At 37.7% G+C, this 26,312-nt stretch overlaps 1 protein-coding gene across 30 annotated transcripts in view; it reads right to left on the reverse strand.

Annotated features, from left to right (window-relative positions):
- The window catches only part of ANK2 (ankyrin 2), a 335,054-nt gene that overhangs the window by 66,246 nt on the left and 242,496 nt on the right, over positions 1–26,312 (reverse strand). For 18 of the 30 annotated variants that reach the window (XM_062574102.1, XM_062574099.1, XM_062574090.1 and 15 more), the window contains 9 exons: positions 26,096–26,194; positions 25,361–25,459; positions 23,091–23,288; positions 21,585–21,683; positions 21,379–21,477; positions 18,501–18,599; positions 16,008–16,106; positions 10,687–10,759; positions 9,188–9,268 (listed from right to left, as the gene is read on the reverse strand). In XM_062574102.1, the coding sequence (XP_062430086.1) occupies positions 9,188–9,268; positions 10,687–10,759; positions 16,008–16,106; positions 18,501–18,599; positions 21,379–21,477; positions 21,585–21,683; positions 23,091–23,288; positions 25,361–25,459; positions 26,096–26,194 (946 nt within the window). The remainder of the gene's footprint in view (positions 1–9,187; positions 9,269–10,686; positions 10,760–16,007; positions 16,107–18,500; positions 18,600–21,378; positions 21,478–21,584; positions 21,684–23,090; positions 23,289–25,360; positions 25,460–26,095; positions 26,195–26,312) is intronic. The other 12 variants (XM_062574110.1, XM_062574111.1, XM_062574106.1 and 9 more) reach the window with 1 other exon arrangement.

Genomic DNA, 26,312 nt, shown 5'->3' on the forward strand with positions numbered 1-26,312 from the left:
CCTAGCTGTGGCAATTCACTCTGATATGCTGGGAAGCACCTGGAGGGTAGTATTAAAGGTTAGACAACGGGTATCCATGCTTGGAGAATCCATTTGGGCATCAGGATAGCAACCACTTCTGTGATATCAAGTCCTAATAAAGTAATATTGAGATTAAGCAATTATTTTTTACTGCTGTTATTTCTGTCAAAACATCACTGTTTCCCTGCAAAACGTTTATTAGCATTGCAAGCTCTATGAGTGGTGCTCACTTCTAAAGGCAGACATTCTTCATTATTCCTTTTCATGAAACCCATCAAACTAGTTTTTCTAGCTTCATTTTTCATCTGACAGACTTGTATGATTTTTCACCTAAAATCAAATAATCTGAGGGCTTTTAAAGAGTTTGTGTATATGTGTACAAATATCATATGTAAAAACGAAGCCTAGATCTTTTTAGTATAATAACAAGAACTCTTGAAAATCCCAGTTGCCCACATTAGGAGGCAGGGTCCGGGCACTGTTTCACAGAAAACAATAAAATGCATTTAATCATTGCATGTTTCCTGTCTTCTGACAAACGATGCCTCCTGTTTCCTGGGAATGTCGTATTATAAAGCACAGGGCTTACTGAAAATTTGGAAGATATTAAAGCAATGCTGTTAATCAAACAATAAAAGGAATTTCAAGTTATATTTCAAATAAACTAGATACTTATATTCATGCCAGACATTCTATCCATAATAGAAACAAAGGCAAAGTCTTCACTGCTTTCATCACACCCACATCCTTTACCAAAAAACAAACAAACAAACAAAAAAAAACTCTACTCATATTTTAACTCTGACCTCTCATCTAAGAGTTGTCAATAATGCAGCTAAGTAACACTAGCTGTTTTGTATGATGTGAACATCTGCAAACAGTAATAAGATTATTTATGAATAATTTACAATGTCTTCTGAACATCTATCTGTTGGTATTACAGCTTACGTGCTAGCCCACTAGTCATGAGTCAATCAGCTGGAAGTTCAAGTCACTTCCCACAACCCTTGGTGCCCTTCCATCTTTCCTTAATAAGAGAAACACCCTCCTCCCACCATCTCCTCCCATCATCAAACAAAACAAATAGTGTGCAGCCTATCATATGAAGAACAACTGGTGTGCTAAGTCTAAATGACTGTATAGCAATGTAGCATTTCATGCAACTATGGATACCTTAGCGTCTGAATTCCTGATCTGCAAGGCAACCGCACATATGCAAAACAAATTATTTTGAGTCTCTGTAACAAGCACTTATTCATCCTGCCAGTAATACTGCACTGTCATTTAAATATCTGACACAGCTATATTCCTGAGTCTCAATCAATTATTTGTAATGGAATTTGCACAAAAAAAATACAGACATGTTATCTGCTGAGAAGTTATATATTCAGCAGACCATGATCTTTCTTCACACAGCAAATCTTACCAGACGGTAACCATGTAAAGGTGCAAGAAATTACCCATTTTATCATGCTGGAAACAATTCATCTGCCATCACATTTCCCATCAAATTAATGACAGTCATGTTTTCACCACTTATTAAGCAGTTCATGATGCATACAGCACTTGATATCGATGTTATATAATTTCCAGCACTGATTAGGAACTTACAGGTGGATTTCAACAGGTTACTCACTTAGTGATTTACCTTCTAATTCCCTGAAAGAATACATTCATTTCCTCAGTATCAGTAGACTTGCAGAGACTTACTTGACACGAGAAAATGGACTACAAAACACTGGCTGGTTTGAGCTTGCACTGTACCCTAATTACAGAATTCCTGTTCAGCCTTCGCCACATCACTGCCATTGCCCATCTCTCAAATACATCTAATGATTTTGTTCTGATCTTCATTTCTGAATATCTTACTCTTTAGGGCAGTTTTGGAAGGAAATAAAAAGCACAGAAGGAAGTATTATGTACCTGGACTCTGCTAAAAGAAATGCTTATTCCCAAACTGAGGAATATTAATTTAGCTTCTAAACAAAAAAGTGGCAAGTATTCAAGTACTTATATTTGCTATTATTTTTTTTTTTTTTTTTTACTTTGTAGAGTGCAAATAACTCCTAAATGAGTTATGCTCCTTCTGAGCATAACTCAGAAAGTGTCATGGTCTCACTGCACTCTCACCAATGATCTGGTCAGTCTATTCGTTTCCAGTGACCAAACTAACATCTTTGAAGACGTTACAAAACTTGAGGTTCTTTCTTCTCTCCTCAGAGAACAGAAAAGATGAAAATCAGAGAGGGAGAGAGATCACTTGAAGTGAGATGATGTGAGAGGTGAAAGGAGAACTGGAAAGGGTCAAAAGTTGCAGAGAAAAGGTATCACAAAGTCAGTATAAATTTAGCAGGTTATAGGCCTCTTTCTAGGAAGAAATGAGTTTCTAGGAACTGTGTATCTGCTAAACAAGAGACTGAACATTTCTATGAGGTGTTGATTGTGTTCAACAACTATTAAATCAATTGGCCTCTTCTGTAGAGCTGTGAACTCGGTACTTTGCAGGACTGGATACAAGATGAGTAAAGAGAGGGGAAAGGAGGGTATAAAACTGAATGAAGAGGTGAAAAAGATACAGTAAATCTAAGAAACAGAGTGGGAAAATTAAATAAACTTAAGGATTTGAATTCTATGCTTAAGGCAAGAAAGGCTGATAAATTAACAGTGGACGAATGAGGACGAGGCTGATCATTGTTAGCAACACTCTATTAAATATGTATTTGTCACAATCAAGCCAACTAATGGCACACCTATTGTGAGCAGTGGAGAGTCACACAGGGATTATTGGACTGGTGAATCCCTACGTACCACAGCGCAGAGCTGTGCAGACACACCTGCCCAGGATCAGAAGCAGTAGAGCCACAACTAACTATTGAGTGCTGTGCAGGAGCAAACAAACTGTGTCTCACAGGGGCTATTAACCTAGGAGCAGCGTCGCAGCGTCATGCAGCTGACCTGAGCATGTATCCCTGCATAACTCTGCACCATGCTGGGCAACTTGGTACTAACTAGGGAATTTCGTGATGTGCAGTTTGGTGTTGCAGATGCACTCCAGGAAAATTGAACATGTTGCTCTGAGAAACTTAAAAGTCCTGAACGTGAAGGAACTTTAAGACATTGCTGAACACAGAGACTGAACTAAAATAGCAGCAATGGCATCATTCTTTTGAGTTTCACAGGACTCTGACAGAGTCAGCTTTTTTTTTTTTTTTTTTTTTTTTTTTTGATTTTATGCTGATCACATATTATTTCTGTGTACTATCAACCCACAATATCCAAATACAGCAACACATCTCAACTACTAAGTTTTAAGATCCCTGTTAGCAGGAAAGGAAGTACCTGCGAAGATTTTTAACATCTGATGCCCTCTCAGTTAGCAAATATTTGTCTTACCTTCTAGTACAGAGGAAAAAAAAAAGCAAATTTGATACTGATGATTTCATAAAATCAGTAAGGTTGGAAGGGACCTCTGGAGATTATCTAGTCCAACCATTTCACATGTTTGAACATAGGAATTGAGCACCATAAATCACTGAAAGGACTACAAATCAGCTACATGCTGAGACAATAGATCTGCTCCTTCAGTGACAGAGCTGAACACAGACTATTTTATCCCATCATTATAATTGGAGGACCACAGTGATGCTGTTGTATTTTGTCTCCTATCTTTCTAAGGGAGTAGTATTTCCTTTATAAATTACAGATTAAGTAATGATTATGAGCCATTTTGAAATCTTTCAACAAAAGCATGTCTGAAATGCAAATAACATTTAATAGACAGTAGTTTGGGGCACTCGGACATGTGCACTTCTCCACTTAGCCCGTCAATTTTGGCTCGTGGGAGAAGCGTTTAATTAGGATATCTTAAACACATCAGCTTTGTTCAGAACTTATCCTGTCTACTGTTATCAGGGAAACATGCAAATGTTTGATCAAGAAATCAGATTAAAAATGTTCACTGTATGATTCTAGATATCCATCTACAGAGTTAACTTATTTAGAGAAACCTGGACAAAGTTGTAGTTCCCACAGTTTTCTCCTGCTATGTAAGAGAAACAAATGGCAACTGCAGTATCAGAATTCCTGCAGTTTCTCACAAAGCACAGAGAGAATAAAGGAAAAGGTTAAAAGGGGGAAAGAAAAAGGGCTATGATAAAAACTGCCACGAATTCCTTTTAATAGATGTTTTTAAAGCCACATACAGTTATGTGAGTTTGCCAAAATAACTGTTTTCTTTGCAACATGCAGATAAGTCTACGGCTCCCCATATAAAGTGCTGCTTCCTAAAAGTAACAGATGGAGAAGAGAGCGCTATGGCAAGCATGAGTTTTTTATGGAATATATAAGCCCTGAAGCACCTTTAATGGAGTATATAATGCAGAGTTTCTCTTGACGCTTTCCATGGAAAACTTTGGTTCTCAAAGTCAATTCACTGTTTAATGGTCCACACACATTAGAAATTTTCCAGTGTTACAATAACTTTGGCTAATGCTCTAAATGTCTGTACTTTTAGCCAGTCAGAAAAACAGAGTTTTACACATGACTTTACACAAATCATCGTGTAAGCTACTGATAGCTCAATGAAGTATTTGCAGAAAGAGAAAGTGAAGCAAATGAAAAGAAAAAAACTATACATCTACCTTCCAGGGACTCTGCAGAGGGAAAGACGACCAGATTCTGTTTTCTCTTGAATTACTGTACTGCAAAATTAATTCTAATATTTGACATGTGGCTGCTATGGCATTTAAAAAGCTGTTATGTTGAAACTAAGTAACAAAGAATACAAGCACTGTCTTTTTAGAATCTGATCAGGACAAACTACTTCTCCCTCTCTAAGCCACCTTGGAGGTCACAGATACTAACTGGCATGTTGGCAGGTCTGAGGTGTGGTGGGGCTACTGGGCAACGTACATTCAAGCTGGGACTTAAATGAGTTCCTTGTACGGTTTCAGAAGAGAAATAAAGCACATCCCACAAAGAATTCTTAGTAGGAAATGACATTAAAAGAACATACTGGGGAAAGCGATGGAGAACTGATTTAGTTTTTTGTTCCAACAGAACACTGCTTTCTTCTTACAAAAGGAGAAAATTCACCCTAATTAAGATCAAAATTACCTATGAAAACAGGAAATTTCCTCATAATTTGGAATATTTAGATCAGGCATTAAGCAAGGAATCTCTCTGCGAGAATTATCGATGACTCAGAACAAATCTTTGATCAAAAGTCTGCCTGCATTAAAATGTAAAGGGGAAGAAATCTCTTTGGCTTTTTCCCAAGGATACAAAGTGCTTACTGATTTTGCCTTTGTGAAATTCGTATGGCAAGTACCAGCCTTTATGTAGCACTTTCAAAAAAAAAAAAAAAAAATGTACAATGTCATGTACTGACACACAAGTCATCTTTCACAATAATGTTGGTTAGAGGGAACAACAGCCACGACATTTTCTCTACACAGAGTGCTCATGTTCCTCTGGGAGGACTCATTTTGACTACAAAGTATTTGTAAGTACTGTCAGTAACCATAAAATCTTTAGCTAATTAAAATTATAGTAAATGTAAAAACAACTAGTTTTTATCAATCATGTGTGGGAATAACATCTGTTAGCTTTAAAGATTAGTTTAGATCAGATAAATAAGACTATTCAGAAACATATTTCTCCTTTTTTATGTGCTGATCATGATTTAGATGGACTATTTGCTTCAGTGAACAATCTGTTGTAGGCCTCTATATCTTAAATCTCTGATGAAATTACTTGATGCTCATAATTGCTCATATAATAATAATTTAGGAAAATAACATATAGATAAATGTAGTAGTATCTCCTGGTTATGCTCCTGCCTTACTCCTCCTTTGCACTAACAAATCTGTGCTTCTACTTTTAGTTATGCCTACACATTCCACTCACATCATTTATTATTGCTAATCTGGTTAATTCTACTAATCTGGTTAGTTCTATGAAGAACACTGATGCAAATGAAAAACACCGGTTTCTTTAAAACTTTTACCAAAATATTTGCAGCCTACCTATAATCTCCTATTTTTATTATTAAAATGTTGACAAGTGAGCTCAATCATCAGCAAAATGTATTCCACCAAGAATAAAATTAGTGTCTTTCCAATGACAAACTCGGACTCTTAATTTGTTTATAGAGCTACCACCTTCTTCAATGCAAAAATCCCAGTCAACTCTACTTACTACTTTTTTTTTTTACACTTCTTAGCAATACCATCAACAAAGCTATAATATTTTTAAAAGTATAAAAATGGATTGGCTTACCATAATTCTGAGAACATTTAGTGTTGACAACGTAAGAACAAAAAAATAGGAACTAGTTTTCTGATTTCCTGTTGCATTTGCACATCTAGCACTTGAAAGTAAAAACAAAAAACAAATACAACCAAAAAAAACCCCAAAGCTCATTTTGGTCATGCAACAAATAAGAGATAAGAGAATATATATAAATTCAAGAATGCTATGTAAACAGAAACAACTTTTCAGAGTAGCATCTCTTTATCTTGGATGACATTGCTAAGATGACCAAGCAAAAAATCAATCTCATGACAAACCTTTTAGGGCATTTAAAGCTCAAACTTTATTATGAAACGAGGGACAGATATTGGCATGTTTTCAATGTGGGCATAGTAATTAATATTTTAAGAATTAGCTCTTATTTACCAGCTATTCCTTTGTAAGTACAGATTTCTTTCCCTTCCCTGGTTTCAGCTTTTGATAGATAGCTTCAGATTTATTTCTGTAAATCAATGGGCGTTGTCTACATTTTATCCTAACATCTATAAAACGGTTGAGTTAACCCAGCAGCAATATTCTGGATTTACTGTGTTTTAAGTCCCAGCAATAGCAACTGAACTAAGTCTAATCAACAACAGTTACTGGCTTCAACTTTAACTTCCAGATTTTATTATGAAAACTCTGCCTTAAGTCTCATCTATTTAAGACATTACTTCAGCGGAACTCTGTGCACACACAACAGCAACAAATTCTGCCCAGATTTAACTGCTCATTTCTCACACATACGACAATAATATTAACATACTCTAAGGCCATGTATGATGGCAACTCAGGAAATTCACTGCCACGTCTTAGCATCGTTCACTGCAGTTATAGATGCTGTTAAGGAATTCAGTATGTTTATCAAAAAGCAAGAATCAGTTTCCAGACATATGAAGCGATACGTTTTGACAATAAAATATTCTTAGGTACCAGAGCACAGTACCATTTTATAATAACAGTGTTCAAAGTAATACCTAGGTAGCTAGTTAGTTACAGGTAGACAGTTACAAAGATAAACAGACAGATATATGCAGCATTTTTTTCACAGATCCCAAATTGTCAGGCAAAGCAGCTCGTCACTATTCTGTTCTACAAGTGGAAGTCAAAGACAATTAGAGTGATTTCCACAAAGTCATCTAAGCATCAGCAGCAGTGCCAGGAATAAATTCCTGACCCTATTAAAGTGTCTATCTGTAAAGCAGTAACTTCTCAGTCCTTGACTTCGGTCTTTTATGAGTGTGGTTATATCTGAACTAGATGTACTAAGCAATTTGAAAATTTTGTTTATTGATATTTTGTCCAGACTGGAAAAAATTAGGAAACTATCTTTTTTTCAGTAAGAAATAGAATTTCTTTCTTTTTTCTCCCCCCCCCCCAGTAGAAATCTGTTGGAATCAGATATGAACTAGCTGTGAACTTTCTGGGGGGAGTCTAAGGTCACATTTTTACTGTACTTCAGCAATGCAATAGTTCAAGTATGCCACCTTGTCACTGATTCACATTCAAAAAGGGATAGCAAACCCCACTTTTAGGCAGATACTATCATTCTGAGTATGTTCAAATGATGTAATACCATAATTTTTAGTAAGCTTGAAAGCAAAGGTGGAGAAAAAGGAAAAACTTTGTGAGAGGAAAAATGCGACAATCTGACTATGGATGATTACCATATATAGTGATTAATGTATATTTTATTTTGCAAATTATTCAAGGCTATGTGATGAAGTTGTTTCCATTTTTAGAACAGCTTCAACAAATTCCATGTCCTAATGACTTTCTTCTTAGACAACTTATTTGTACATTCTTTTAAAAAAATTCAAATTTAAAAGAAACAGACTTTTGTCTCAACCAATCATAAGGTTGAATCTTTAGCAACTTTTAGACACTTTGTGATAGGGAGGCTTTTTCTTCTTTCATACTGTGATTCTGTCTCATCCACTATGTACTTAAGACTACTTGCTAGACTCTTCTGTTTGTATATCCCTCCTTTGCAATTGAAATGTCAGCATTAATGATTGTGGGGTGTTGATCTACCTTTATGGAAGGAACTTCAAGAGCATACCGCCATGAACAATAGCATCCCACTTCTTCACTATTTCTACTTTCTCCTGCCTGCAAAAGTAGCCTGGTTGAAAAATAACTCAAATACTCTTCTTGTATTCAGCTTTGTAATTATATGATTACAGTTGGCTGGTTTAATGTGTCATATAAATTTATTTCAGAAGATATTGTGTCACTTTAAAACAGCCAAGAACACGGCATTACTGCAACCTTATTGCTAGCCTCTTACAAAGATGATACCATCACTGAAAGGTTGATTTCTCCAGTCTTCCAGTTCCCTCCTACTTTAAATTCCTGTGATTATCACCCCTGTCGGCAATTTTTGCAACAACCTAAATACTTTTTGCCTCCCAAAACAGTTTGTACAGGGACAGCAGCATGAAGCACATTCACTGTTACCAACCTGGTTAGCAACCTGCAGCAGAATCACAGAAACGCTGTCAATGAGTGCTCAGTACAAAGTCCCGAGCAGCAATGTGCCAGAGGACCTATTCATATCCTGCAACGTACTGACAAGCAGTAGGTGTCAGATGGTGACAGAAAGCAGAATGTTAATGTAATGCATTGGAGAGCATTAGTCATGCTAGATGGCCACAGTAAGTCCTCCCATACAATTAAAGATACAGGTAATAAATCTTTCAGATTTTCTGGCTTCCCTTTTTCCTTCCACCTTTCAGGAAACATAGGCCCAGCCACACCTCAAAAGTAACAAAGAGTAGTAGTGTTAGGCATTCAGATTAAGCATATTCATGATTCTTCAACACAATAAAATGAACAAACAGTTAAACAAAAAGAGAAAATTTGCATGTCTTACTCCATGAACTTCTGCTAACAGCACCTGTGCCACTATATGCTTCCCCATCACTGAAGCGTTCATCATCAGAGTGTTTAAATGCTGTACAACATATAAGTTGGTTTCAGAAAAAGGACTATCCTATAAGTTAATGCTGTAGAAGTAGAAAGACAGTACTATGCTTTGTGGATTTTAAGATGGTTAAATGGTGGTTCCCAAGAATGGCAGAAAATTAAACAATGTGAACCCAAGGCTACAAGCAGTTTCAACGCCTTTTATCATCTTCTTTACACAAGTAGCTGGATGCTATTCAAAAGCAGAAAATTCAGCATGAACAAGCCTGAGAGTAATTAACGGATTATGTTGCAGCAGAAAGTAACTTCTTTCTAAATACAAACAATTTAAAACACTTGTTTCTCTTTGCTTGCAGCTTTGTAAGCATTAAGAAAGAAATATCAGGAGCCCAAATATAGTATTTTATCAAGAGAATAACTAATTTAATTTCCATTTCAAAAAAGTAATTTAAAAACTTCAGGACTATGAATATCATTAACTTCTGGTGTAATTCATAACCATAAGTGCCTTTGTGTTCTTTGTGAAAGAAAAAAAACCCCAACAACTTGGGTTCCTAAATTCCTAGGGCTTTTCAAAATTACAGTGACTCTACAAATTGCTCCTACGAAGGAATAATAACCATATGATATGGCATATGTATGATACTGTAATATTAATTAACATTGCCAACAGTTAAAAAGAAGTTAGAAAATTCATGTAGGTATCCCTTATGAGAGATCATGATTAAAATTTATTACAAGGTCAGTCATAAACATTTAGAAATGTATGTTCTTAAGCTATTTCCTTATTTCTGTACAGTATGAAACTGCAGTACTTTATCAATCCCTCCAGAAGTTCACAGAAATTTTCCTGGGACTTAGCTAAGTGATGCAATATATGCCTCCTGTCTGTACATGGAATAGAGTCTGAGACCAAAGTGCTGAAGTTAATAGCATGTTGTTACTTCATGTCATGTTATTTTATGTCATGTATGTCTTTTGCATGTGCCAAAAGGCCCCTAAGGGAACTTCTCCCCTTCCACCTTATGCATCTTCTTACAGGAATGCTTCCAATTAAGCAAAACTCTTCAGTATTTTTATCTGAACTAGGTGGCAATCCAGAAAGTACTCAAATACCTATTTACAGGCGAATCCAACCCAGTTCTGGGATAGCTTTACACTTGAATTTTAAATCTCAAGTTGAGAAACGCTCACATTTGAGGAATTGGCTCTGAAAAGATTTTAAGTTTGTACTGAAGAAAAAATTATGGATCTAAGATCCTGGTTTGGGTCAATATTTGGCACCCCTATTCAAATCCCGTAACGATCACATCATTTTAAAAAAAGCTATTGCACAGAACATAATTTCAAGAACTGCAAAAAAAATGTCAAAGCACTTAAGTAGCTATGTTGAGCCTATATTACAGGTGGTGTAAGTGATACAGAACAGGAACATAATGAACTCACCTTCTTCATCTGAAACATCCAGGACCTCGGTCATTGTTTCAGGTACATTTAGCTTGTGCTTTTCTGTTACAGTCTGCAAAGACAAAATCATCAATCCTCAAATCAAACACCAAAAGAAGAAGCAAAATTTACAGCAGGGTATTTTCAAAACCAGCAGCAATAGGATCTACTGAGACGTTTTATAATGTGCTTCTCCTTCCCTCCACTTTTATTTTTCATCTTTACTCCAAAAGCCCTGTTCTCTGTGCTACTATAAGGTAGCGTTTACTCTGGCAGAAATGCACAAAAAATAAAAATAACGAGTGGGGGTTGGGAGAGAAGGAAAAGAAAAGAAAGCTCTCAGTGAATTTATTTATAAATGGTGCACATAGAATAATTCAGCTCAATGTTTCCAAGATGATTTTAAAATGAATTAGGTAATGTCTACAGACGAGCTTCACAAAAGTTGTATGTCGCATATGGAAATTATTAAATCGTAAAGCTCTTGGAAATGGAGTTAAGAGCAATTGAAAATTTTTAAACTAAAAAAAGATGTGAAATATTTAGACAGATCACTTGAAACAGCTCTTCCACCAAAAAGTATACATTGTGTACAAATGAAATACTTTTCATAAATCACATATATTCCCCTAAAACATATATACATTAGAACAAAATTATTCAGAGATTTTGATATATTCTGTGCACTTAAACTTACAAATATCACAATACAAGGCAACTATGGACCAAAGACAGCCAGGATTACATTGTTTAGGTAAGAGAGAGCATGCAGTAGGAGAATGATCTAAGAAATTTTTTTTAATCTGATTTTAGGAAACAGATGATGTTCAGGAACACTGAATCAGGAACAAGGACATCCTCTTAGCATCAAAATACATACTGCAGAAGATGAAGAACATAGCAAGAGAAACTGTGAGAAGTGTAAGGTATGAGAAAGTTGCCTACAGGAGTCTCTTCAGTGTGTTATTAAAACACCAAAGACAAAATGTCAAAACTTTTTTTAAAAAAAAAAAAAAAAAAAAAAAAAAAAAAAGGAAAGAAAAAAGCAGTAATCAGAAACAGCATTAGTCACAACAGAAAAATAAATGTTGCTCTGGCTCCATCCTGATCTGTAGCTAGTCAGCTGAACTGAGGAGCTCTGAAGGGGAGTCAGCACATCACCCTTTAGGGTATGTAGAAGCAGATGTGCCCCTTTGGCACGGGGAATGTTAGGAGGCCACATGTCTTGAAACTCCCCACTGCAGTAGTACTTTGCTCTCAACTGAGGATGGGATCTATCAAGCATAAATTAATGCTATATGTAGAAGCAGTGAAAGAGCATAAAATTTGAGTGATAATTAATGTCAGCCAGCTATGAGGCTCTTACGCAATGTACACTTGGGAAAGGTGCCCATTGATACCAAGCAGTGAAGTCAATAGCAACCTTTGTTATGCAAAACTTACTAGGCATTTCCAGATTTAGTTTTATACTTCTACACATCTAACAAACTAAGACAGTACTCTTGATTGTTATAAGATACTGCATTTTTATAAATAACAAAGTTGCCAATAGTGTAACCATTTTGGAAATCTGATTTAAAAAGTCTGCTTTACATTTTTGAAATATATTAAGTGTGACGTCAGTTTTCAATTCACTTTCCTGAAGCACAGGGAAAGGACAATGCCATTTGCTTCAAGTGGCAATCCCAATTAGGGCCTCCTAAATTAAATCTTACTCATGATTCAAGAAATTAATTATTTCTGTTGCAGTGTTTTTCCTAACACATGCTCTGTGTTGAAAAATTGAGTTTGCATTCAGCCTTCACCAAATGCCTCCGCTAATATATCCAAATTTCTCCCCTGCATTCCCATGGCTCCACTCAGATAGAAACGTCAGGCAGCAGTGGAGTGACAAAGCCAGCTGAGACAGGTGGAGAGCATGCTATCGTTAGGTGATATTGTCCTCATCTCTTCCACAATACAATAGTAAGTACAAATAAATCCTAAATCAAAAAAAACACTGAATAAAGAAAGAAATAAACTCAGGTGAACGGGGCAGTATATTTTTCAAATGAAGTGGAAAGCATTATATGCAATTGCCAATTTACTGGAATTGTAATTGTAATTACACAAAGGGTAATCCAAATTCTCTACTGCCAGTTTGTATGCTCCTTGAGTAAAAACAGCTTAAAGGCCAGAAAAGCAAACAAAGGCAGAAGGATGTGCTCAAATTCTAAAGAAAGGGGAAAGAACTGAACCACCCTGAAGTCACAAATACTAGAATTTTTTGATTACTATGATTTAAATTTATATAACATAACTTGGTTTCCAACCCTAGGAATCCCTTTGATTAGAACACTGGAGTGAAAAGACGTCAGAATGCTATAGTATACACTACAAGTATAGAGTAACTTCACAAAAACTATGCCAGGTATGTTGCATATTATCTTTTTACTAACTTAGATCTGCAGACCCTAGTAATTAAGCCTTCTTTATCTTGATGTCAATTTATTCACAAATTATGTTTGTACAAGCCCTGTATAATAACAATCTGGTAGCTGACTAATGCTCTCAATACTATTATTTATTTACAGGGAAGTAATGATACTTAATTTCTTTCCTGTTTTTCCTTTCAGTATAAGAAAATTATTACATAATCTAATAACTGAAATAAAGAAAAAAGTTTGGAAAATAGTGTGTGTGTGTGTGTTTCAGAAAAAGAATTCGTATTGTCATCTGAACTAAGCATGAATCATTAACATTACAGCAACTGTAATGTTACATCAATTCCCAATAGAAGTTCGCAATTCATTTTCTTAAATAAAATTTTTTATACAAAACTAGACATTTTTTAGATGATAGGCACATTAAAAGTATCAAATCCCACAAAATTTGAAAAACAAATCTAGGCATATGAACAGCCCAATTTGAAAACTGTTCAATGTATATTTCTCACAGTCACTCTGAGAACAGTTACGCACTTTATTTTAGAGGCTTTACTTCAGGCTTCTGTATTTTTAATTTTCATTGTAGGGCTGACTTTCTATATGCTGACACAGAATAATTCACATGTATGTATATAAGCCTATAGGTACATTCAGTGATTTCCTACTCAGCAGCAGTATAGAATGATTGATCTCAAAGCTCCTCATCTATCTATTTGCCCACAGAAAGTCTACGCCTGTTTGTTCAAATATCCCCAAGCTTAACTGTACAATAAATCTTTCAAAGTCTAGCTCATTCTACATCAAATACATTGGGCATGGATTTATTTTCTATTTTATCTACAACTGCTGAATAAAAATAAGCGGACTGTATTCTCCCCGTTGCTGTATATTCATGTGGTTCCACTGGTGCAAATAAGAGGAAAGTATGTTCAAAGTTAGACCAAAGGCTTTGGCACTGGAGATTTTTCCTCATCTCAAATGCCAGTGACTTGAATATTAATAGAGCATCAGCCCGTCTAACATCCTCCGTGTATTACTCTGCTGCAACCTTAGAGAATGAAGTAGCTATGGTGACAGCACCTTTTTTTTCAGCGCTAAATGCTATGTTCTGGGTTGGCAGAACCATCCTCACCATCTGGAGAACTTTATTACAGGGAGTGCCTGTTATTTATCCCTTCCTTTTAACACTTCTTCAAAATTATGTTCAATCAACATTCCCCACCATCACCAATGCCAAGGGTTTACATTTTGTATATCCCTAAAGTATGTACAAGATTCAGACAAATTCACATCTGAACAATTTGCTGAGTTTACTGAAGGTCCCACCTGACCTTTTAAAACAGTGCTTCTCTGGCTTGGATTTACAGTTTTGTACACAGATGTATGTAAGAGAAATCTGAAATCTTGTACTGTAAGTATTAGAGGTCAAGTATGCAATTAAGTTTGAGTGTTTGATTCAGTCCTAAACCTCAAGCATCTGGTATCTGATAGAAAGGTCCATTACCCTCAAAGTTTAAAGAAACATTTATCCAAAGTAACTCACTCACGTTTCATAGTGTAATTTCTATTATTACTAAACATACCCATACACAAAAGTATGCAATATGCAAAGTAAACGTTCTTATTAAGAGACTTCTGGAATTAGGCTGGAATTCCTTGTCCAATCTGATCCAATTCCTTGACTCAATCTGATTTTTACAGCTCATTAATAAATCATAGTCCACTCTATTTATAACTTATGTCACGCTACTTTTATTCCATCTTCCTTAGTTCGCAGTGGGACTTGCTGTCAGAATGCGACAAAATCAAAACTATTTTCCCACTTCTTTTCAAAATATTTTGTATTTCTTCCCTTCCCTTTTACTTTCCTTACTTTCCTCTACGCCTCTCCCTAATTGAGTAGCAGCATCTTCTTTGGATATTTCATCTTGGACCTCTTAAACAGCAGCTAGTTCTGATAGGTTTTCTAGACTTCTAATATTTCTTGCATTAAAAAAAAAAAAAAAAAAAAAGCATTATCTTAAAACAGAGTTTCAAGATAAAATGCAGTAAGAGAAATTTTTATTCACATTTTTTTCTTAAATGACCTACTGTTTCTAGTAACAGATACAGATGAGAGCTAAGATTCCAAAGAGAGAGACCCCTTCCCTCTCACAGCATCAAAATATACTCATTTTTCCTGGCTTAAAGCAACAGTATCAACTTGCTGACATTCAACACTTACTATTCACAAACCACGAAGTCAAAATAGAGACCACTGAACATATGAGCATTGGGAAAATAAGGAAAGATTTTTCCATGTTTTGGGAAAACAGGATCCATTTGAACTGAAAGTAACAAGTAAAAAGAAGATTGATGCAATTCAGAGCCATCTAGTGAGCATCAGTAAGCTTGGCACCAGTCCATGGCTGGTACAGTCCAAATGCTAGAAGCCTGCTGTGGTGTGCTGCAATAGCTGAGCCTTAGCAGGTGTCACCGAAGTGTGGAAATGTAAGGAAAGACTAAGATGTAGATGTGACTGTGGAAAAGAAAAATAGAGGCACAGGCCAGGATCTAAATGACTCCCAAACTTCTAGGAAGTTTGGGCTTGCAGCTCAGATCCATGCCTAGAAAAAAAATTTACTCCACCTTTGAACAGTTTTTGCCATCTATATTCATGTAGATTTAGTTAGGTAACTTAGAGAAGCCTGATGTATTGCACACAATTCTACATGCTTAAAAGATTCACTCAAACCATTGTAGCACTTCTGCAAAACTCCAGTAGAAAGGCAGGGGGAGGGGGAGGCTAACAACTGAAAATAAACATGGAAGAGACACATGGAGAGTCTGAGGTAAGAAGAGAAAGACAACATTCTGAATAGAGAGGAGAAACATTATAATGTGTGTACAACTCACAGTTGTGGTGGTGGTAATCTCCTCCGTTACAACCTTCAGCGTATCGACCACTGAGATGTATCCCAGACGCCTTGCGATAGCTAAGGCAGTGTTACCATTCTGAAGAGAAAAAGAGAGAGAGAGAGAGAAGGAAAGAGAGAGAGAGAGAGAGAGAAATGAGAGGGAGGATTGTGATGTGAACCAATGAGATCACTCTCAACACTGCATGAGCCAGCATTTCCATCCAAAACAAGTCACAGCCTAGGAAAATCACTGTTTTTTTTACCATTACATCTGACTCTGTCTTTGTAACTTCTTTAAGACTATAGCCCTGATTACCATGGCAACACAACATACTTGCATCTGCCTGCTAGTCTAAATAATAAAAAAAAAAAAAGTGCTGTATGCTTTAACCCTGAAGTAGTCAAATTCCTACTACGCAGAACGTGTCTTGCCTGCAGACGCTGATGTTTTGTTTTGCATAAACTGCTTTATATTAGGGATACTCTTCTAAAAAAAGTTTTTTTTTTTTAATTTTACAGCTTCATTTTCAGCGGTAATTGTTTAAACCTTTAGCAGGTACAATGTTCCTTTGGGGAATAGAAGACTATAGCTGTATTCTCCAAATACACTCATATCCTTCCTTACAACAAATATATATGCATAATAAAAATATACAAAAGCTAACAATGTAACAGACACTAAAACAACCCCAGTCTTGGTTTAAGATTATTTTCCATTTAAATAAATTTATCTACAGTTTAAATGTTCATGACAGAGCTGCACAACTCATCAACTGGATATTAAAATGATAATTTAGTAATTATTTAGGACAATTTATTTCTCCATCATTATTTGAACACTAAGGTAGTCTGAGAGACAGCTATTTGCATACTTAATTTTACAAACTTAGATTGTTACTGTAAATGATCATCGCCATCTGTCTCATTACATTTGAAATTCTACTCAAACTGTCGCAAATTATGGTCCACAGTAGCATAAGGCCACCTACAATAGGTAGCAAAATTAATGAACTTTCTTATGAATAGAAGAAAAAAAATTAAGTAACAGAAACTAGCTAAATCATCTAAGATTTCTGAGGACACTTCTCCCCTGCAGAACTGGCCTATGTGACTGGCACCCAGCTCAGTTTAAGTGACCACAGAAGTCGTTCTCAGTTACTTGGTTCTACATGGCATGGTAGTCCATGCTCCTCATGTCACTGAACTTGGGGAGGGAAGGAAGGGACACATTCCACGGTCCTCTGTAAAAAGATGCAAGCTGAAATGTTTTATTTTATTGAACTGAAGGAGAATGTGTCGGCAAACTGGAGGAACCATGGAAAGCCAATTTAAGTCGCCTTCCGATGGAATGATTTGTCTTGCAACACCAGTGCAGTGTGTAACCTGAGGGCTTCTCTCTACATTAGTGCCAGCTTTTGTTATCTATAATTTAAGTTCTTTTAGTTTAATTCAGCAACTCTAAAGTAATACAGGGTGTGTGGATTAGCAGCACAGAGTGAATAGATTAGCATCCTCACAGCATGAATGGTTTGCCCATTACAGTCACTTGCTCTTCAACTGCCTATATCCCAATCCCATATCCCTGTGCCAGCTGTCTCAGGTTGAAACTCTCTCATAACTCAAGCTAAAAATTGCTATGTTTGGACAAGAATGGAGTTAGCACCTGAGAAAGCATGCACACTGTGCAGTGAAGGTACATCCTTAAGACTGTGTTTGGATGCAAGTTAGATTTGGGCTATCACAGCTGTAACAAGAGGACTGCAAGCAATTAAAGAGACCTTCAACTGAAAACATCTAGTGAAATTCTAGTCCCAGAAGCTGACTACGACAAGTCCCTTAATTGACAGTCTGGCACGTAAACTGGTCTATTGGATACCTTCACAGCAGTTTATTCAACGTGGTTGTTCCCAGAACCAAACACAGCACCAGCACTGTATTTAAGAATGTGCAATGTATGCACATGGTAATCTGAGCCACTCTGGGAAAGGACATACAGATTTTGGACCTCCTGGCTGTGTTTTCAAGGTTGTCCAAGTAAACATGAATAATAACAAGATTAACACAGAACAGGAAAGTTATGTTCCTGCTTTCAAATACTTCAAATCTGTCCAAATCTTCAAAGAAACCCAGGTTCTGAATTCCCCATGATTTTTATTAAAAAAAAATCTTACCATGACATCATTTTACAGACAGAAAAGTCAAGTCAGAGGGGAACTAAACAAATACGGCACAACTAGTTGTGGCAAGGCTGTCACTGAAGTTTAGAAATCAGTTTCCTCATGTCATGTTTAGTTCAGTGCACAATGGGTTATAGCTGATCTGAGCTACCTTAAGAGGATAAGGAGAAGGAAAGGAAGTTACATTTACGCATCTGACAACCAGCTGTATGAGGAATACTTTCATGAAAACACAGGCTTGCTCTCAACCCCCAAAAAAGGAAAGAAAAGAACTGTCCAGGAAAGCAAGTCCCACAGGCACTTCACAGACTTACAGTGGTGATGGCATTGGGCTTGGCTCCGTGTTGGAGAAGAACATTGATGATGTGAGTATGGCCTTGTTGAGCTGCTTGGTGAAGAGGGGTGTAGCCATTCTGTTGTTGATGGTGGTTACCATAAAAGCAAACAAAGAAATAACAAGAACCACCAACAATTAGTTCAGATGCTTCATTTTGCTTCCTTCTCCTTCTGAGACACTTGAATAAAAAATTTATGCCATCAATTTACCCAAAGATAATAAATCTTCAGCAATAATAGCATTTCTTTCCTAAATTAATGAAAACATAAAGGAAGATAATATTCACAAATTATCTTACATCTCACAATATAAGCAATTTCCAGGAAGACAGATAATCCCCTATTCCCCAAATCAGAGACAAGGAGAAACAGCAAAGTTAAAATGACATGCAAAAGACACAGAATCATAGCAGAGGCAGAGAACATTTTTCTTCATCTCACCTTTTAGTTTTTAAAAGCAGACAAAGAACTTGCCTTTAAAATATTTGAGTCAATTTAAAATATTTATAATTTAACAGCAATGATTGAGTCCATTTGCTTTTAAAAAGGCCAACAACCTTTACCTACTACAAATGTCAATAAATTTTAGCTTTACTTTGGTTTCAAAAGGCCTGGCCAAGCCATAATTACACTGAAAAATATGTACATGCTGTCTGTACTAATAAACATGTTTAATTCTGTATATTTATCTCCTCCAGTGTTACACAGATGTTACACAATAAAGAAACAGAGCCAGAGTAACTTCAGCTAGTTGACTGGAGATGGTATTGTGCAAGTCTGGTCAGGCAATTCATTTATAACATTATTCACAATTAACTTTGAAAGCAAGCAAGGAATAAATGGGGGAAAAACACCAAAATGATTTCATTGTACACTTATACATAGCCTGGGGACTTTATAATGGTCTTCTAGGCTTCTGTGACACACTAAAATTTCTCTCTTTCGTAGCTGAATGGATGAACACAAGTAACACTTTATGCTACTCTTTAAACGGTGACAGTTATTTAACTAGTTAAATAACTAGTTTATTTAGAACAGTTACAGTTCTCACATGTACAGTATACATGCATGGACTACAAAGAAATCAATGCAGGATTTTACTGCAGGCTATAGTACACAGCAAATTTATTATTATTACTTAAATATCAAAAAAGTCCTTTAAAACAGTGTTCAGACACATCATTTTTCACTGGAGACAGCGCAAATCATCCTGCAGGCTTTCTCCATTTAAAGAGCTGGCTGCAATAAAGGTTATTTATTCTCTAACACGCCTATCCTGAATCCAGCCAGGATGGATTCGCTCTTTAAACTAAATCCGCATTACTGGTTGACAGACTGCCAGGATTTTCATGGTTCCCTTGACATGGGTTTTTGGAGAACCACTGCACCACACTATCATATCAGTCACTGTCATTCTGTTGCTAACATAAACAAACTTGCTCATTTTAATGAAATTATTCTAAGTGGAATACCTAGGGGAACTGGAGTCAGAACCTGGTCTATTGCATCCAGTGGCCCTTTAGTCATGGAATAAGGTCTAATATTAAAGGGGCAAGTATGTAGCTCTAATTGGACTCTAAATAACTCAGCTGAACGTCTTGGCAGCTACCACTTGGATCCTGCTAATGTCTGCTTTATGAATGCATATCAGCTGTTTTTCTAATAGTGTTTCTAGTCTTTTTGGAATTTCTACTTTTTACCCATTGATTTTGGATGATTGCACAAGCGATGGGTCAGCATTACTCCTGTCAAGGCTTTTATTTATTTATTTTGCTAACCATGGCTTACCACATTCGGCTGAAACCACTGTGATGAAACAGGCCTACACTGAGAAATGGAACAAACACATAGATCGCAGCTGGGGACAGAGGAGCTGGCTAGAACCCTCAGCAGACTGCACGTCTGTGATTTTGACTGGGACTTCCAAACACTAAGCGTGTCACTAAACTATCAATAGATTTAGCCCTTCACAACGAAGCTGAGACATCCAGAAAATAGTGAAGAGCCAGCTATTGCCTGATGCCAGTTTTAACTAATCTGAAGTCCAGCTGCTCCTGAGTTAGCCTTCTGTTTCTGTTAAGGGTGATGTGATGATAGCTGGGATACAACACACCATTAGAGTCATCAAAACCTCAGTGTGCGTGCATATTCAAGCAATCTACACTTTTATCACACGTGATACAAAATGCATACAAAATGGCTGTTGTGTGTGCCAGTTTATACTGGGAGAAACTAGTGAGGTCAGTGGATTACCTTCAGGCTTTCCAATAGGCAGTTTGGTTCAGTTCAACAGAACTGATCAGTAACAGCATACCCACCTCCCCTCCTCAGGAACCTCCTCCCCTCCAAATTTGTCTTCAGTAAGCTGTATTCCCTCACTGCAGCTGTCTCTTCTCTCAAAGGCATGCTACCCACACTCTTCTTAGCTGCAACTCTTCCCACTCCACTCCTCATCAGATTGGAGAGAACCTGGCATCACCTCCAAAGTCTCTGAACTGTTACTAGTCTGGCAGCATACTGGTGATTACACTGGTGTAAAATATGTGTAAATGAAATGAGAAACAAACTTGCATTTGTTAGTTGCAAGTAAAAACACAAATAAAATAAAATGGATTCTTTATCTCCCTCTTACACGCACTCGAAGTTAACTGATTTGACTTCCTTTAGTGGACACTACCGACCGAGACATAGCAGAGAGAAGGCATTTTACTGCCGCTAAAATCCAAAGATGTTGTCATCTACTGTGCATGAATAATTATAGATTTCCTAGTGAAAAGGACACCTAGTGGTATGTATTACCACTGCTGAGTTACCAAGTTTAATGAAGAGCAAAGCAAGCAATGAAAAAATTTTTACCTTTGTTTTAGCATTAACATTCGCTCCCTGCTTGAGGAGGAAATTCACCATTTTGATGTTTCCATAGTGACATGCCACAATTAAAGGTGTATAACCCAGCTACAATACAAGAACAGAGTAAGTAAAACTGCAGGCTCAGTGGAACATTCCTTTACAATCATAGCATCTTTTGGCAGACTGAAGACAGTAGCCACTCCATGATTTACCTTTGTCTGTGCATCTTGATTTGCACCATGCTTTGTCAGTATTTCAGCTACATTGACTTTATCCTCTTGAGCTGCAAGGTGTAAAGATGTCAGTCCAGTCTGGAGATACAAAAAACAAGCAAATAAATAATATTAAAAAAACTACTTTACACCAGGAAATGAATTTAGACTCTCTCATTTTCAAAATATGAAGGTATCCTAACTGCAATTTCTAAATATGGGGGTTTTTTTAGAAAATGTAGAGTTGATCTTTCCCCCATTCTGTCAGAACAACAGTTCCAAGGCAATCATGTCACCATAATCTCTCAGGCATCAATGATCATGCTTGGATATTATGTAACATCATCACTGGGGAAGCTGAGGAACCCATTAGGGTGGGAGGCAAATTCACTGTGCTTCCCACTCCTCAGACAGGAGAGGGAACCTTGATGACTGCAGGCATGAGTCAGAATGAAGAAAGTAACTCCAAAAATAGATCTCATTCAAAAATTCCAAGAAATGGATGCAACTTTTCAGTAAAAGCTTGCAGTGATGCACATGGTACTTGCCTGTGAGCAAGGCAAGAAACATTTTGTAAGAGAAATGAAAACCATCTTATTTCTCATTAGTTAGATAGAGCATTACATTAACAGCAGACAACAAGAGCTTGAGCTTCCATTTTCACTTGCCTGAGCAAAAGTTGCAGCTTTTAAGTTTTATATAGATGCCTGGATAAAACTGGTGACCTATGAAGACCTATGGTAATGGGGTATTTTTTGAGGAACCAACATGATTTTCTATGAAGTAGCTGTCACATACAATCATGAAAATTCAAATGATCAGAAAAGTCTTCCTTAGGATTTTTTTTTCCACTTGCTACTCAACTAATATTGTTACTTTATTCTTGCTGGATACTACTAATTTCTGCCACATGGGCAAGAAGGCCAAAGGTTAAATATATGAGCAAAAGTGCCTTCGCTAGCATAAACACTGAACTAGTTTCAACTGTAGCGCTCAGGTTTCTGTTATATGTCATTAAATCAACCCAGGGACCCACAAACTCCAGAATGTTACATTCTTCATCCTTTGCCTCTAATGTGAATGCTTTGGAAGTATATGTGAAACACTTGAGAGATGGTTAGACTGCAGCACAGCAAAACTACTGCTGTCCTGCCTTATTTGGAAATAATTTTCTTTTGTCTTTTCTCCTCTTTGTCCAAAGTAACCTCTCTACCAGAGCTAGGGATGGCATCATTTTCCTCTTGTCATGGCAGAGGCTGCTTCTCCTGAGGGTTACCCAGCACAGCTACTGATGATACCATATAAGCTAAATAATTAATCTCTATCTGCCAATCCTAGATACTCTCTTTGCACTTTTACTGTTCACCCACCCATTGTCACTTCTGGCAACGCACAGCAACATATATAAGGAAGTGGAGAATTTCAAAGAAGGTGACATCATTCCTACACAGCATGTTATATCTCACTGAATAGTCCCATCACAGCACTTTTTCTCTCACGAATTACCTTTGTTGCCACATGGATATTAGATCCTTTCTCCAAAAGCAAAGTCACCATGTCAGCGTGACCTTCTTGAGAGGCCAAATGAAGTGGGGTCACTCCCTGTTTGGTCAAAATGTTGGTCTCAGCCCCATAGTTCAATAGAGTGGTAGCTATCTGCATCTGATTTTTCTTGGCAGCAATGTGCAGAGGGGTATATCCATTCTAACATCAGTCAGGAAAACAAAATTAGAAGAAAGTTAACACAACAGCCATGTAAGTGTAGGAAGTCAAACACCTTAAAACAATATTTGTGTATGCTTCCAACTATCCCAGAGATGAGATTCATTATATTCTGAAGGCAAAACATTTCCCATGTGGTCTGGCTCTTCTGTTGCTTCAACCATCTGTATTTTTTTCCTTACAAACTAGAACAAAGCTTCAGCTGACAGTACAGTTAGTCTAACGTCTTCGAATTATCCTGACTTTGACGCCTACCTTTTAAATATCCTAGGCTGCAAATATTCACTTTTGACTGATGAGTGACATTCTCTGTGGAAAGTGATGCGCAAATACCATTCACTGTGTCATGTTTTTTTTGAGTATGTGGGTAGATCTGTGTTTGCATATGGAATTTTGATACATGTGTCAGTCATGTTACTGTCTGGAAACAGTCATAGGGAGGAGTGTTTTTCAGTTCAAATGAACCATTTTAGCAAAGCAGAGATCATGTTTTTTGGCAAGAAGACAACTTCCCATTTTTAAAATGCACTACAGGGGAAAATTCTGGGTTATAACAAATAGCCTCTTTAGAGGAGTTTGGTTAGTTGGAGTTTTTTAGGTTTTTTTTTTGGGGGGGGGGGGAAGCATTAGGAAACTATCCTGTTCTAACTGCAGCTTTTGCTGCTTTCCACACACAACAGTAGAAAAATTAGTTCTTATGTATTCACTGAGAAGACAAGCCACTTCTTTTTAACAGCATATATAACAGCAGTCCCATACCAGTCAGAACATTCTGAAATCAGTAACACTCTTCTTGTTATTTTTCTCTTTTAGTAGCCATTGCTCAACATAGTGAAATCATAACACTATTCCTAATCCTAGAAAGAATCCTGCATATGCCTATTCAGTTTCTACCAAATGGTTTCTACTATAATACTAAAGCAAGTTCTAGTTAGGATTAAAACTTATGGACACCAAAGTGGACTTAGACAGACACATACATACATACATTTATTTATTCTTTTTCAAAGAAGGCTGGAAGGAATCATAGAATAATTTATGTAGGAGGTCATCTGGTTGAAACCAAGAACAACTCCTAAGTTATGCTAGGTTGCTCAGGAATCTGCCAGGCCAAATTCTAAGCATCTCCACGGACAGCCACCTCTCCAGGAAACTTGTTCCAGTGTTTGACCAACCATACTGGGAAGATTTCTATCAAACTGAAATTTCCCATGTTGCATCTTGTAGCTATTGTTCTGAGGCAACAGTGCATGTCCTCTGTCTCCATGTCAAGCACTATCTCACCTCTTACTAAGCACCCTCAGACTAAGTACTGCAGTATCGTATGCATCTAGTGAAGAGATTTCTCACTGCTTTCAGACTCCCTCAGAGAACAAGTACTGCAATATCATATGCATCTGGTAAAGAGATTTCTCACTGCTTTCGGACTCCAAGTGTTATGGTTTGAGCTGGGAGTCACACACTGGACATATGGTGTGGCCAGCTAACAAGTAAGTGTGCGGTACTGAGAAGGGCTAAAACCAGACTTCTCTCTCAAAGGAGTTTTACACTCATTTAACACCTGCAGCTCACCATAAAGTTACTACGCTCTGCCTGTAAGAGAAGGGTTAGCTTATGTATGGCAAACCACCAGTTGGAACAGACAGCTTTAATTAGTCTAGAATAAAAGTCAAACCATTAATCCATAAATATGTTCTGAACAACTCATCTTCAAAACAGGGTGCCATACGGTTTCTGACAGAGTGAACCGCTTGCCTGTCTCATCACACCTGATGAGTCCTTAATTTTCGGGTGTGACAGGCACGAGCATGACGTGATAGGGTACGAGCATGTTGCCCTAACACCCATCAGTGATCAGCCCTCTCCCCCAACAGCTCCCCCCTCCGCTGGATAACAGCTGAAGATTTAAAAGCTGGAGGGGAACTATGTCACCGCACTTTCTACGCAGAAAGCCCCGCTACTCTCGCACGTGGCCGCCGGGGCGCGGGGGAAGCATCGGCGGGCGAGGAGCCGTTGGCGGTTGGCGGCCGTTGGCGGCCGTTGGCGGGGCTCACCTTGGCGGTGACGTGCGGGGAGGCGCCCCTCTCGAGCAGCAGCAGCGCCACCTTCTGGTTGTCGTAGTGCGCCGCGACGTGGAGCGGGGCGAGGCCGTTCTGCAAAGGGCGGTTATTGCGTTACGCGCGGCCAGTAACCGTTAACGGGGTCGACAGCGCGCAGCTGGGGCTCCGCTCAGAAACCAGGAACGCGCTCACTCGCTCTTTTGCTTACAGTATTAGAAACGTGGACCAAAAGTAATATTTAGCCAGCGATTAGTAGGCTGTGTTTAATGGGAAGGAGAAGCGGTGGAGGATGCATTTGAGCGGCCCTCACTGCTCCCTCAGCGCACAGCAGCTTTGAGCCACCAGCTCCCTGCAACTCGGTGACAAGCAGTGCTCACGGCACAGGAAAAAGCTGAGCCTGCCCCCTTGTTTTTGAATTAAGATTTTTACAGTTTGAGCAGCTGAATGGAATAGGCTTTTCCTGAGCCACATAAACATATCTGCCCTAAGAGCTGTGTACAGCATGCCAACTATAAGGAAGGTGAAAATATATAAAAGCAACAAATTCTGTAAATGCAGTTTCCAAAACTAACATGCATAACCATCACCCTTGGGAGAATGCAGTAAAGCTAATGAGATCACATGAAAGTAGCTGCAGCCTTCTTTTGAAAGGTCCATTCTGCACGGTTATTTCCTAAAGGAGAAGCCGAATCGCTGCTGACTCCTGTTTCTGAGCGCCCAAACCAGTACCTTGCCAGCCGAATCAGGAGATGCACGGCGTTGCAAAAGCAGCTTCGCCACTTCCAGGCTTCCATATTTGGCTGCCACGTGTAAAGGCGTGAATCCCTTCTGAGAAACGCCAGGAGAGAAAAGCAAGTGGTTGTGTTAAAAATTATGCTGACATAATGCTCTCTTTCAAGAACCACATGTACTCTTGAGAGTAAATGCTATAGGAGGTTATGTTTCA

Source organism: Rhea pennata, chromosome 4, assembly GCF_028389875.1.
Source record: "Rhea pennata isolate bPtePen1 chromosome 4, bPtePen1.pri, whole genome shotgun sequence".
In the NCBI taxonomy this organism is placed as follows: Eukaryota; Metazoa; Chordata; class Aves; order Rheiformes; family Rheidae; genus Rhea; species Rhea pennata.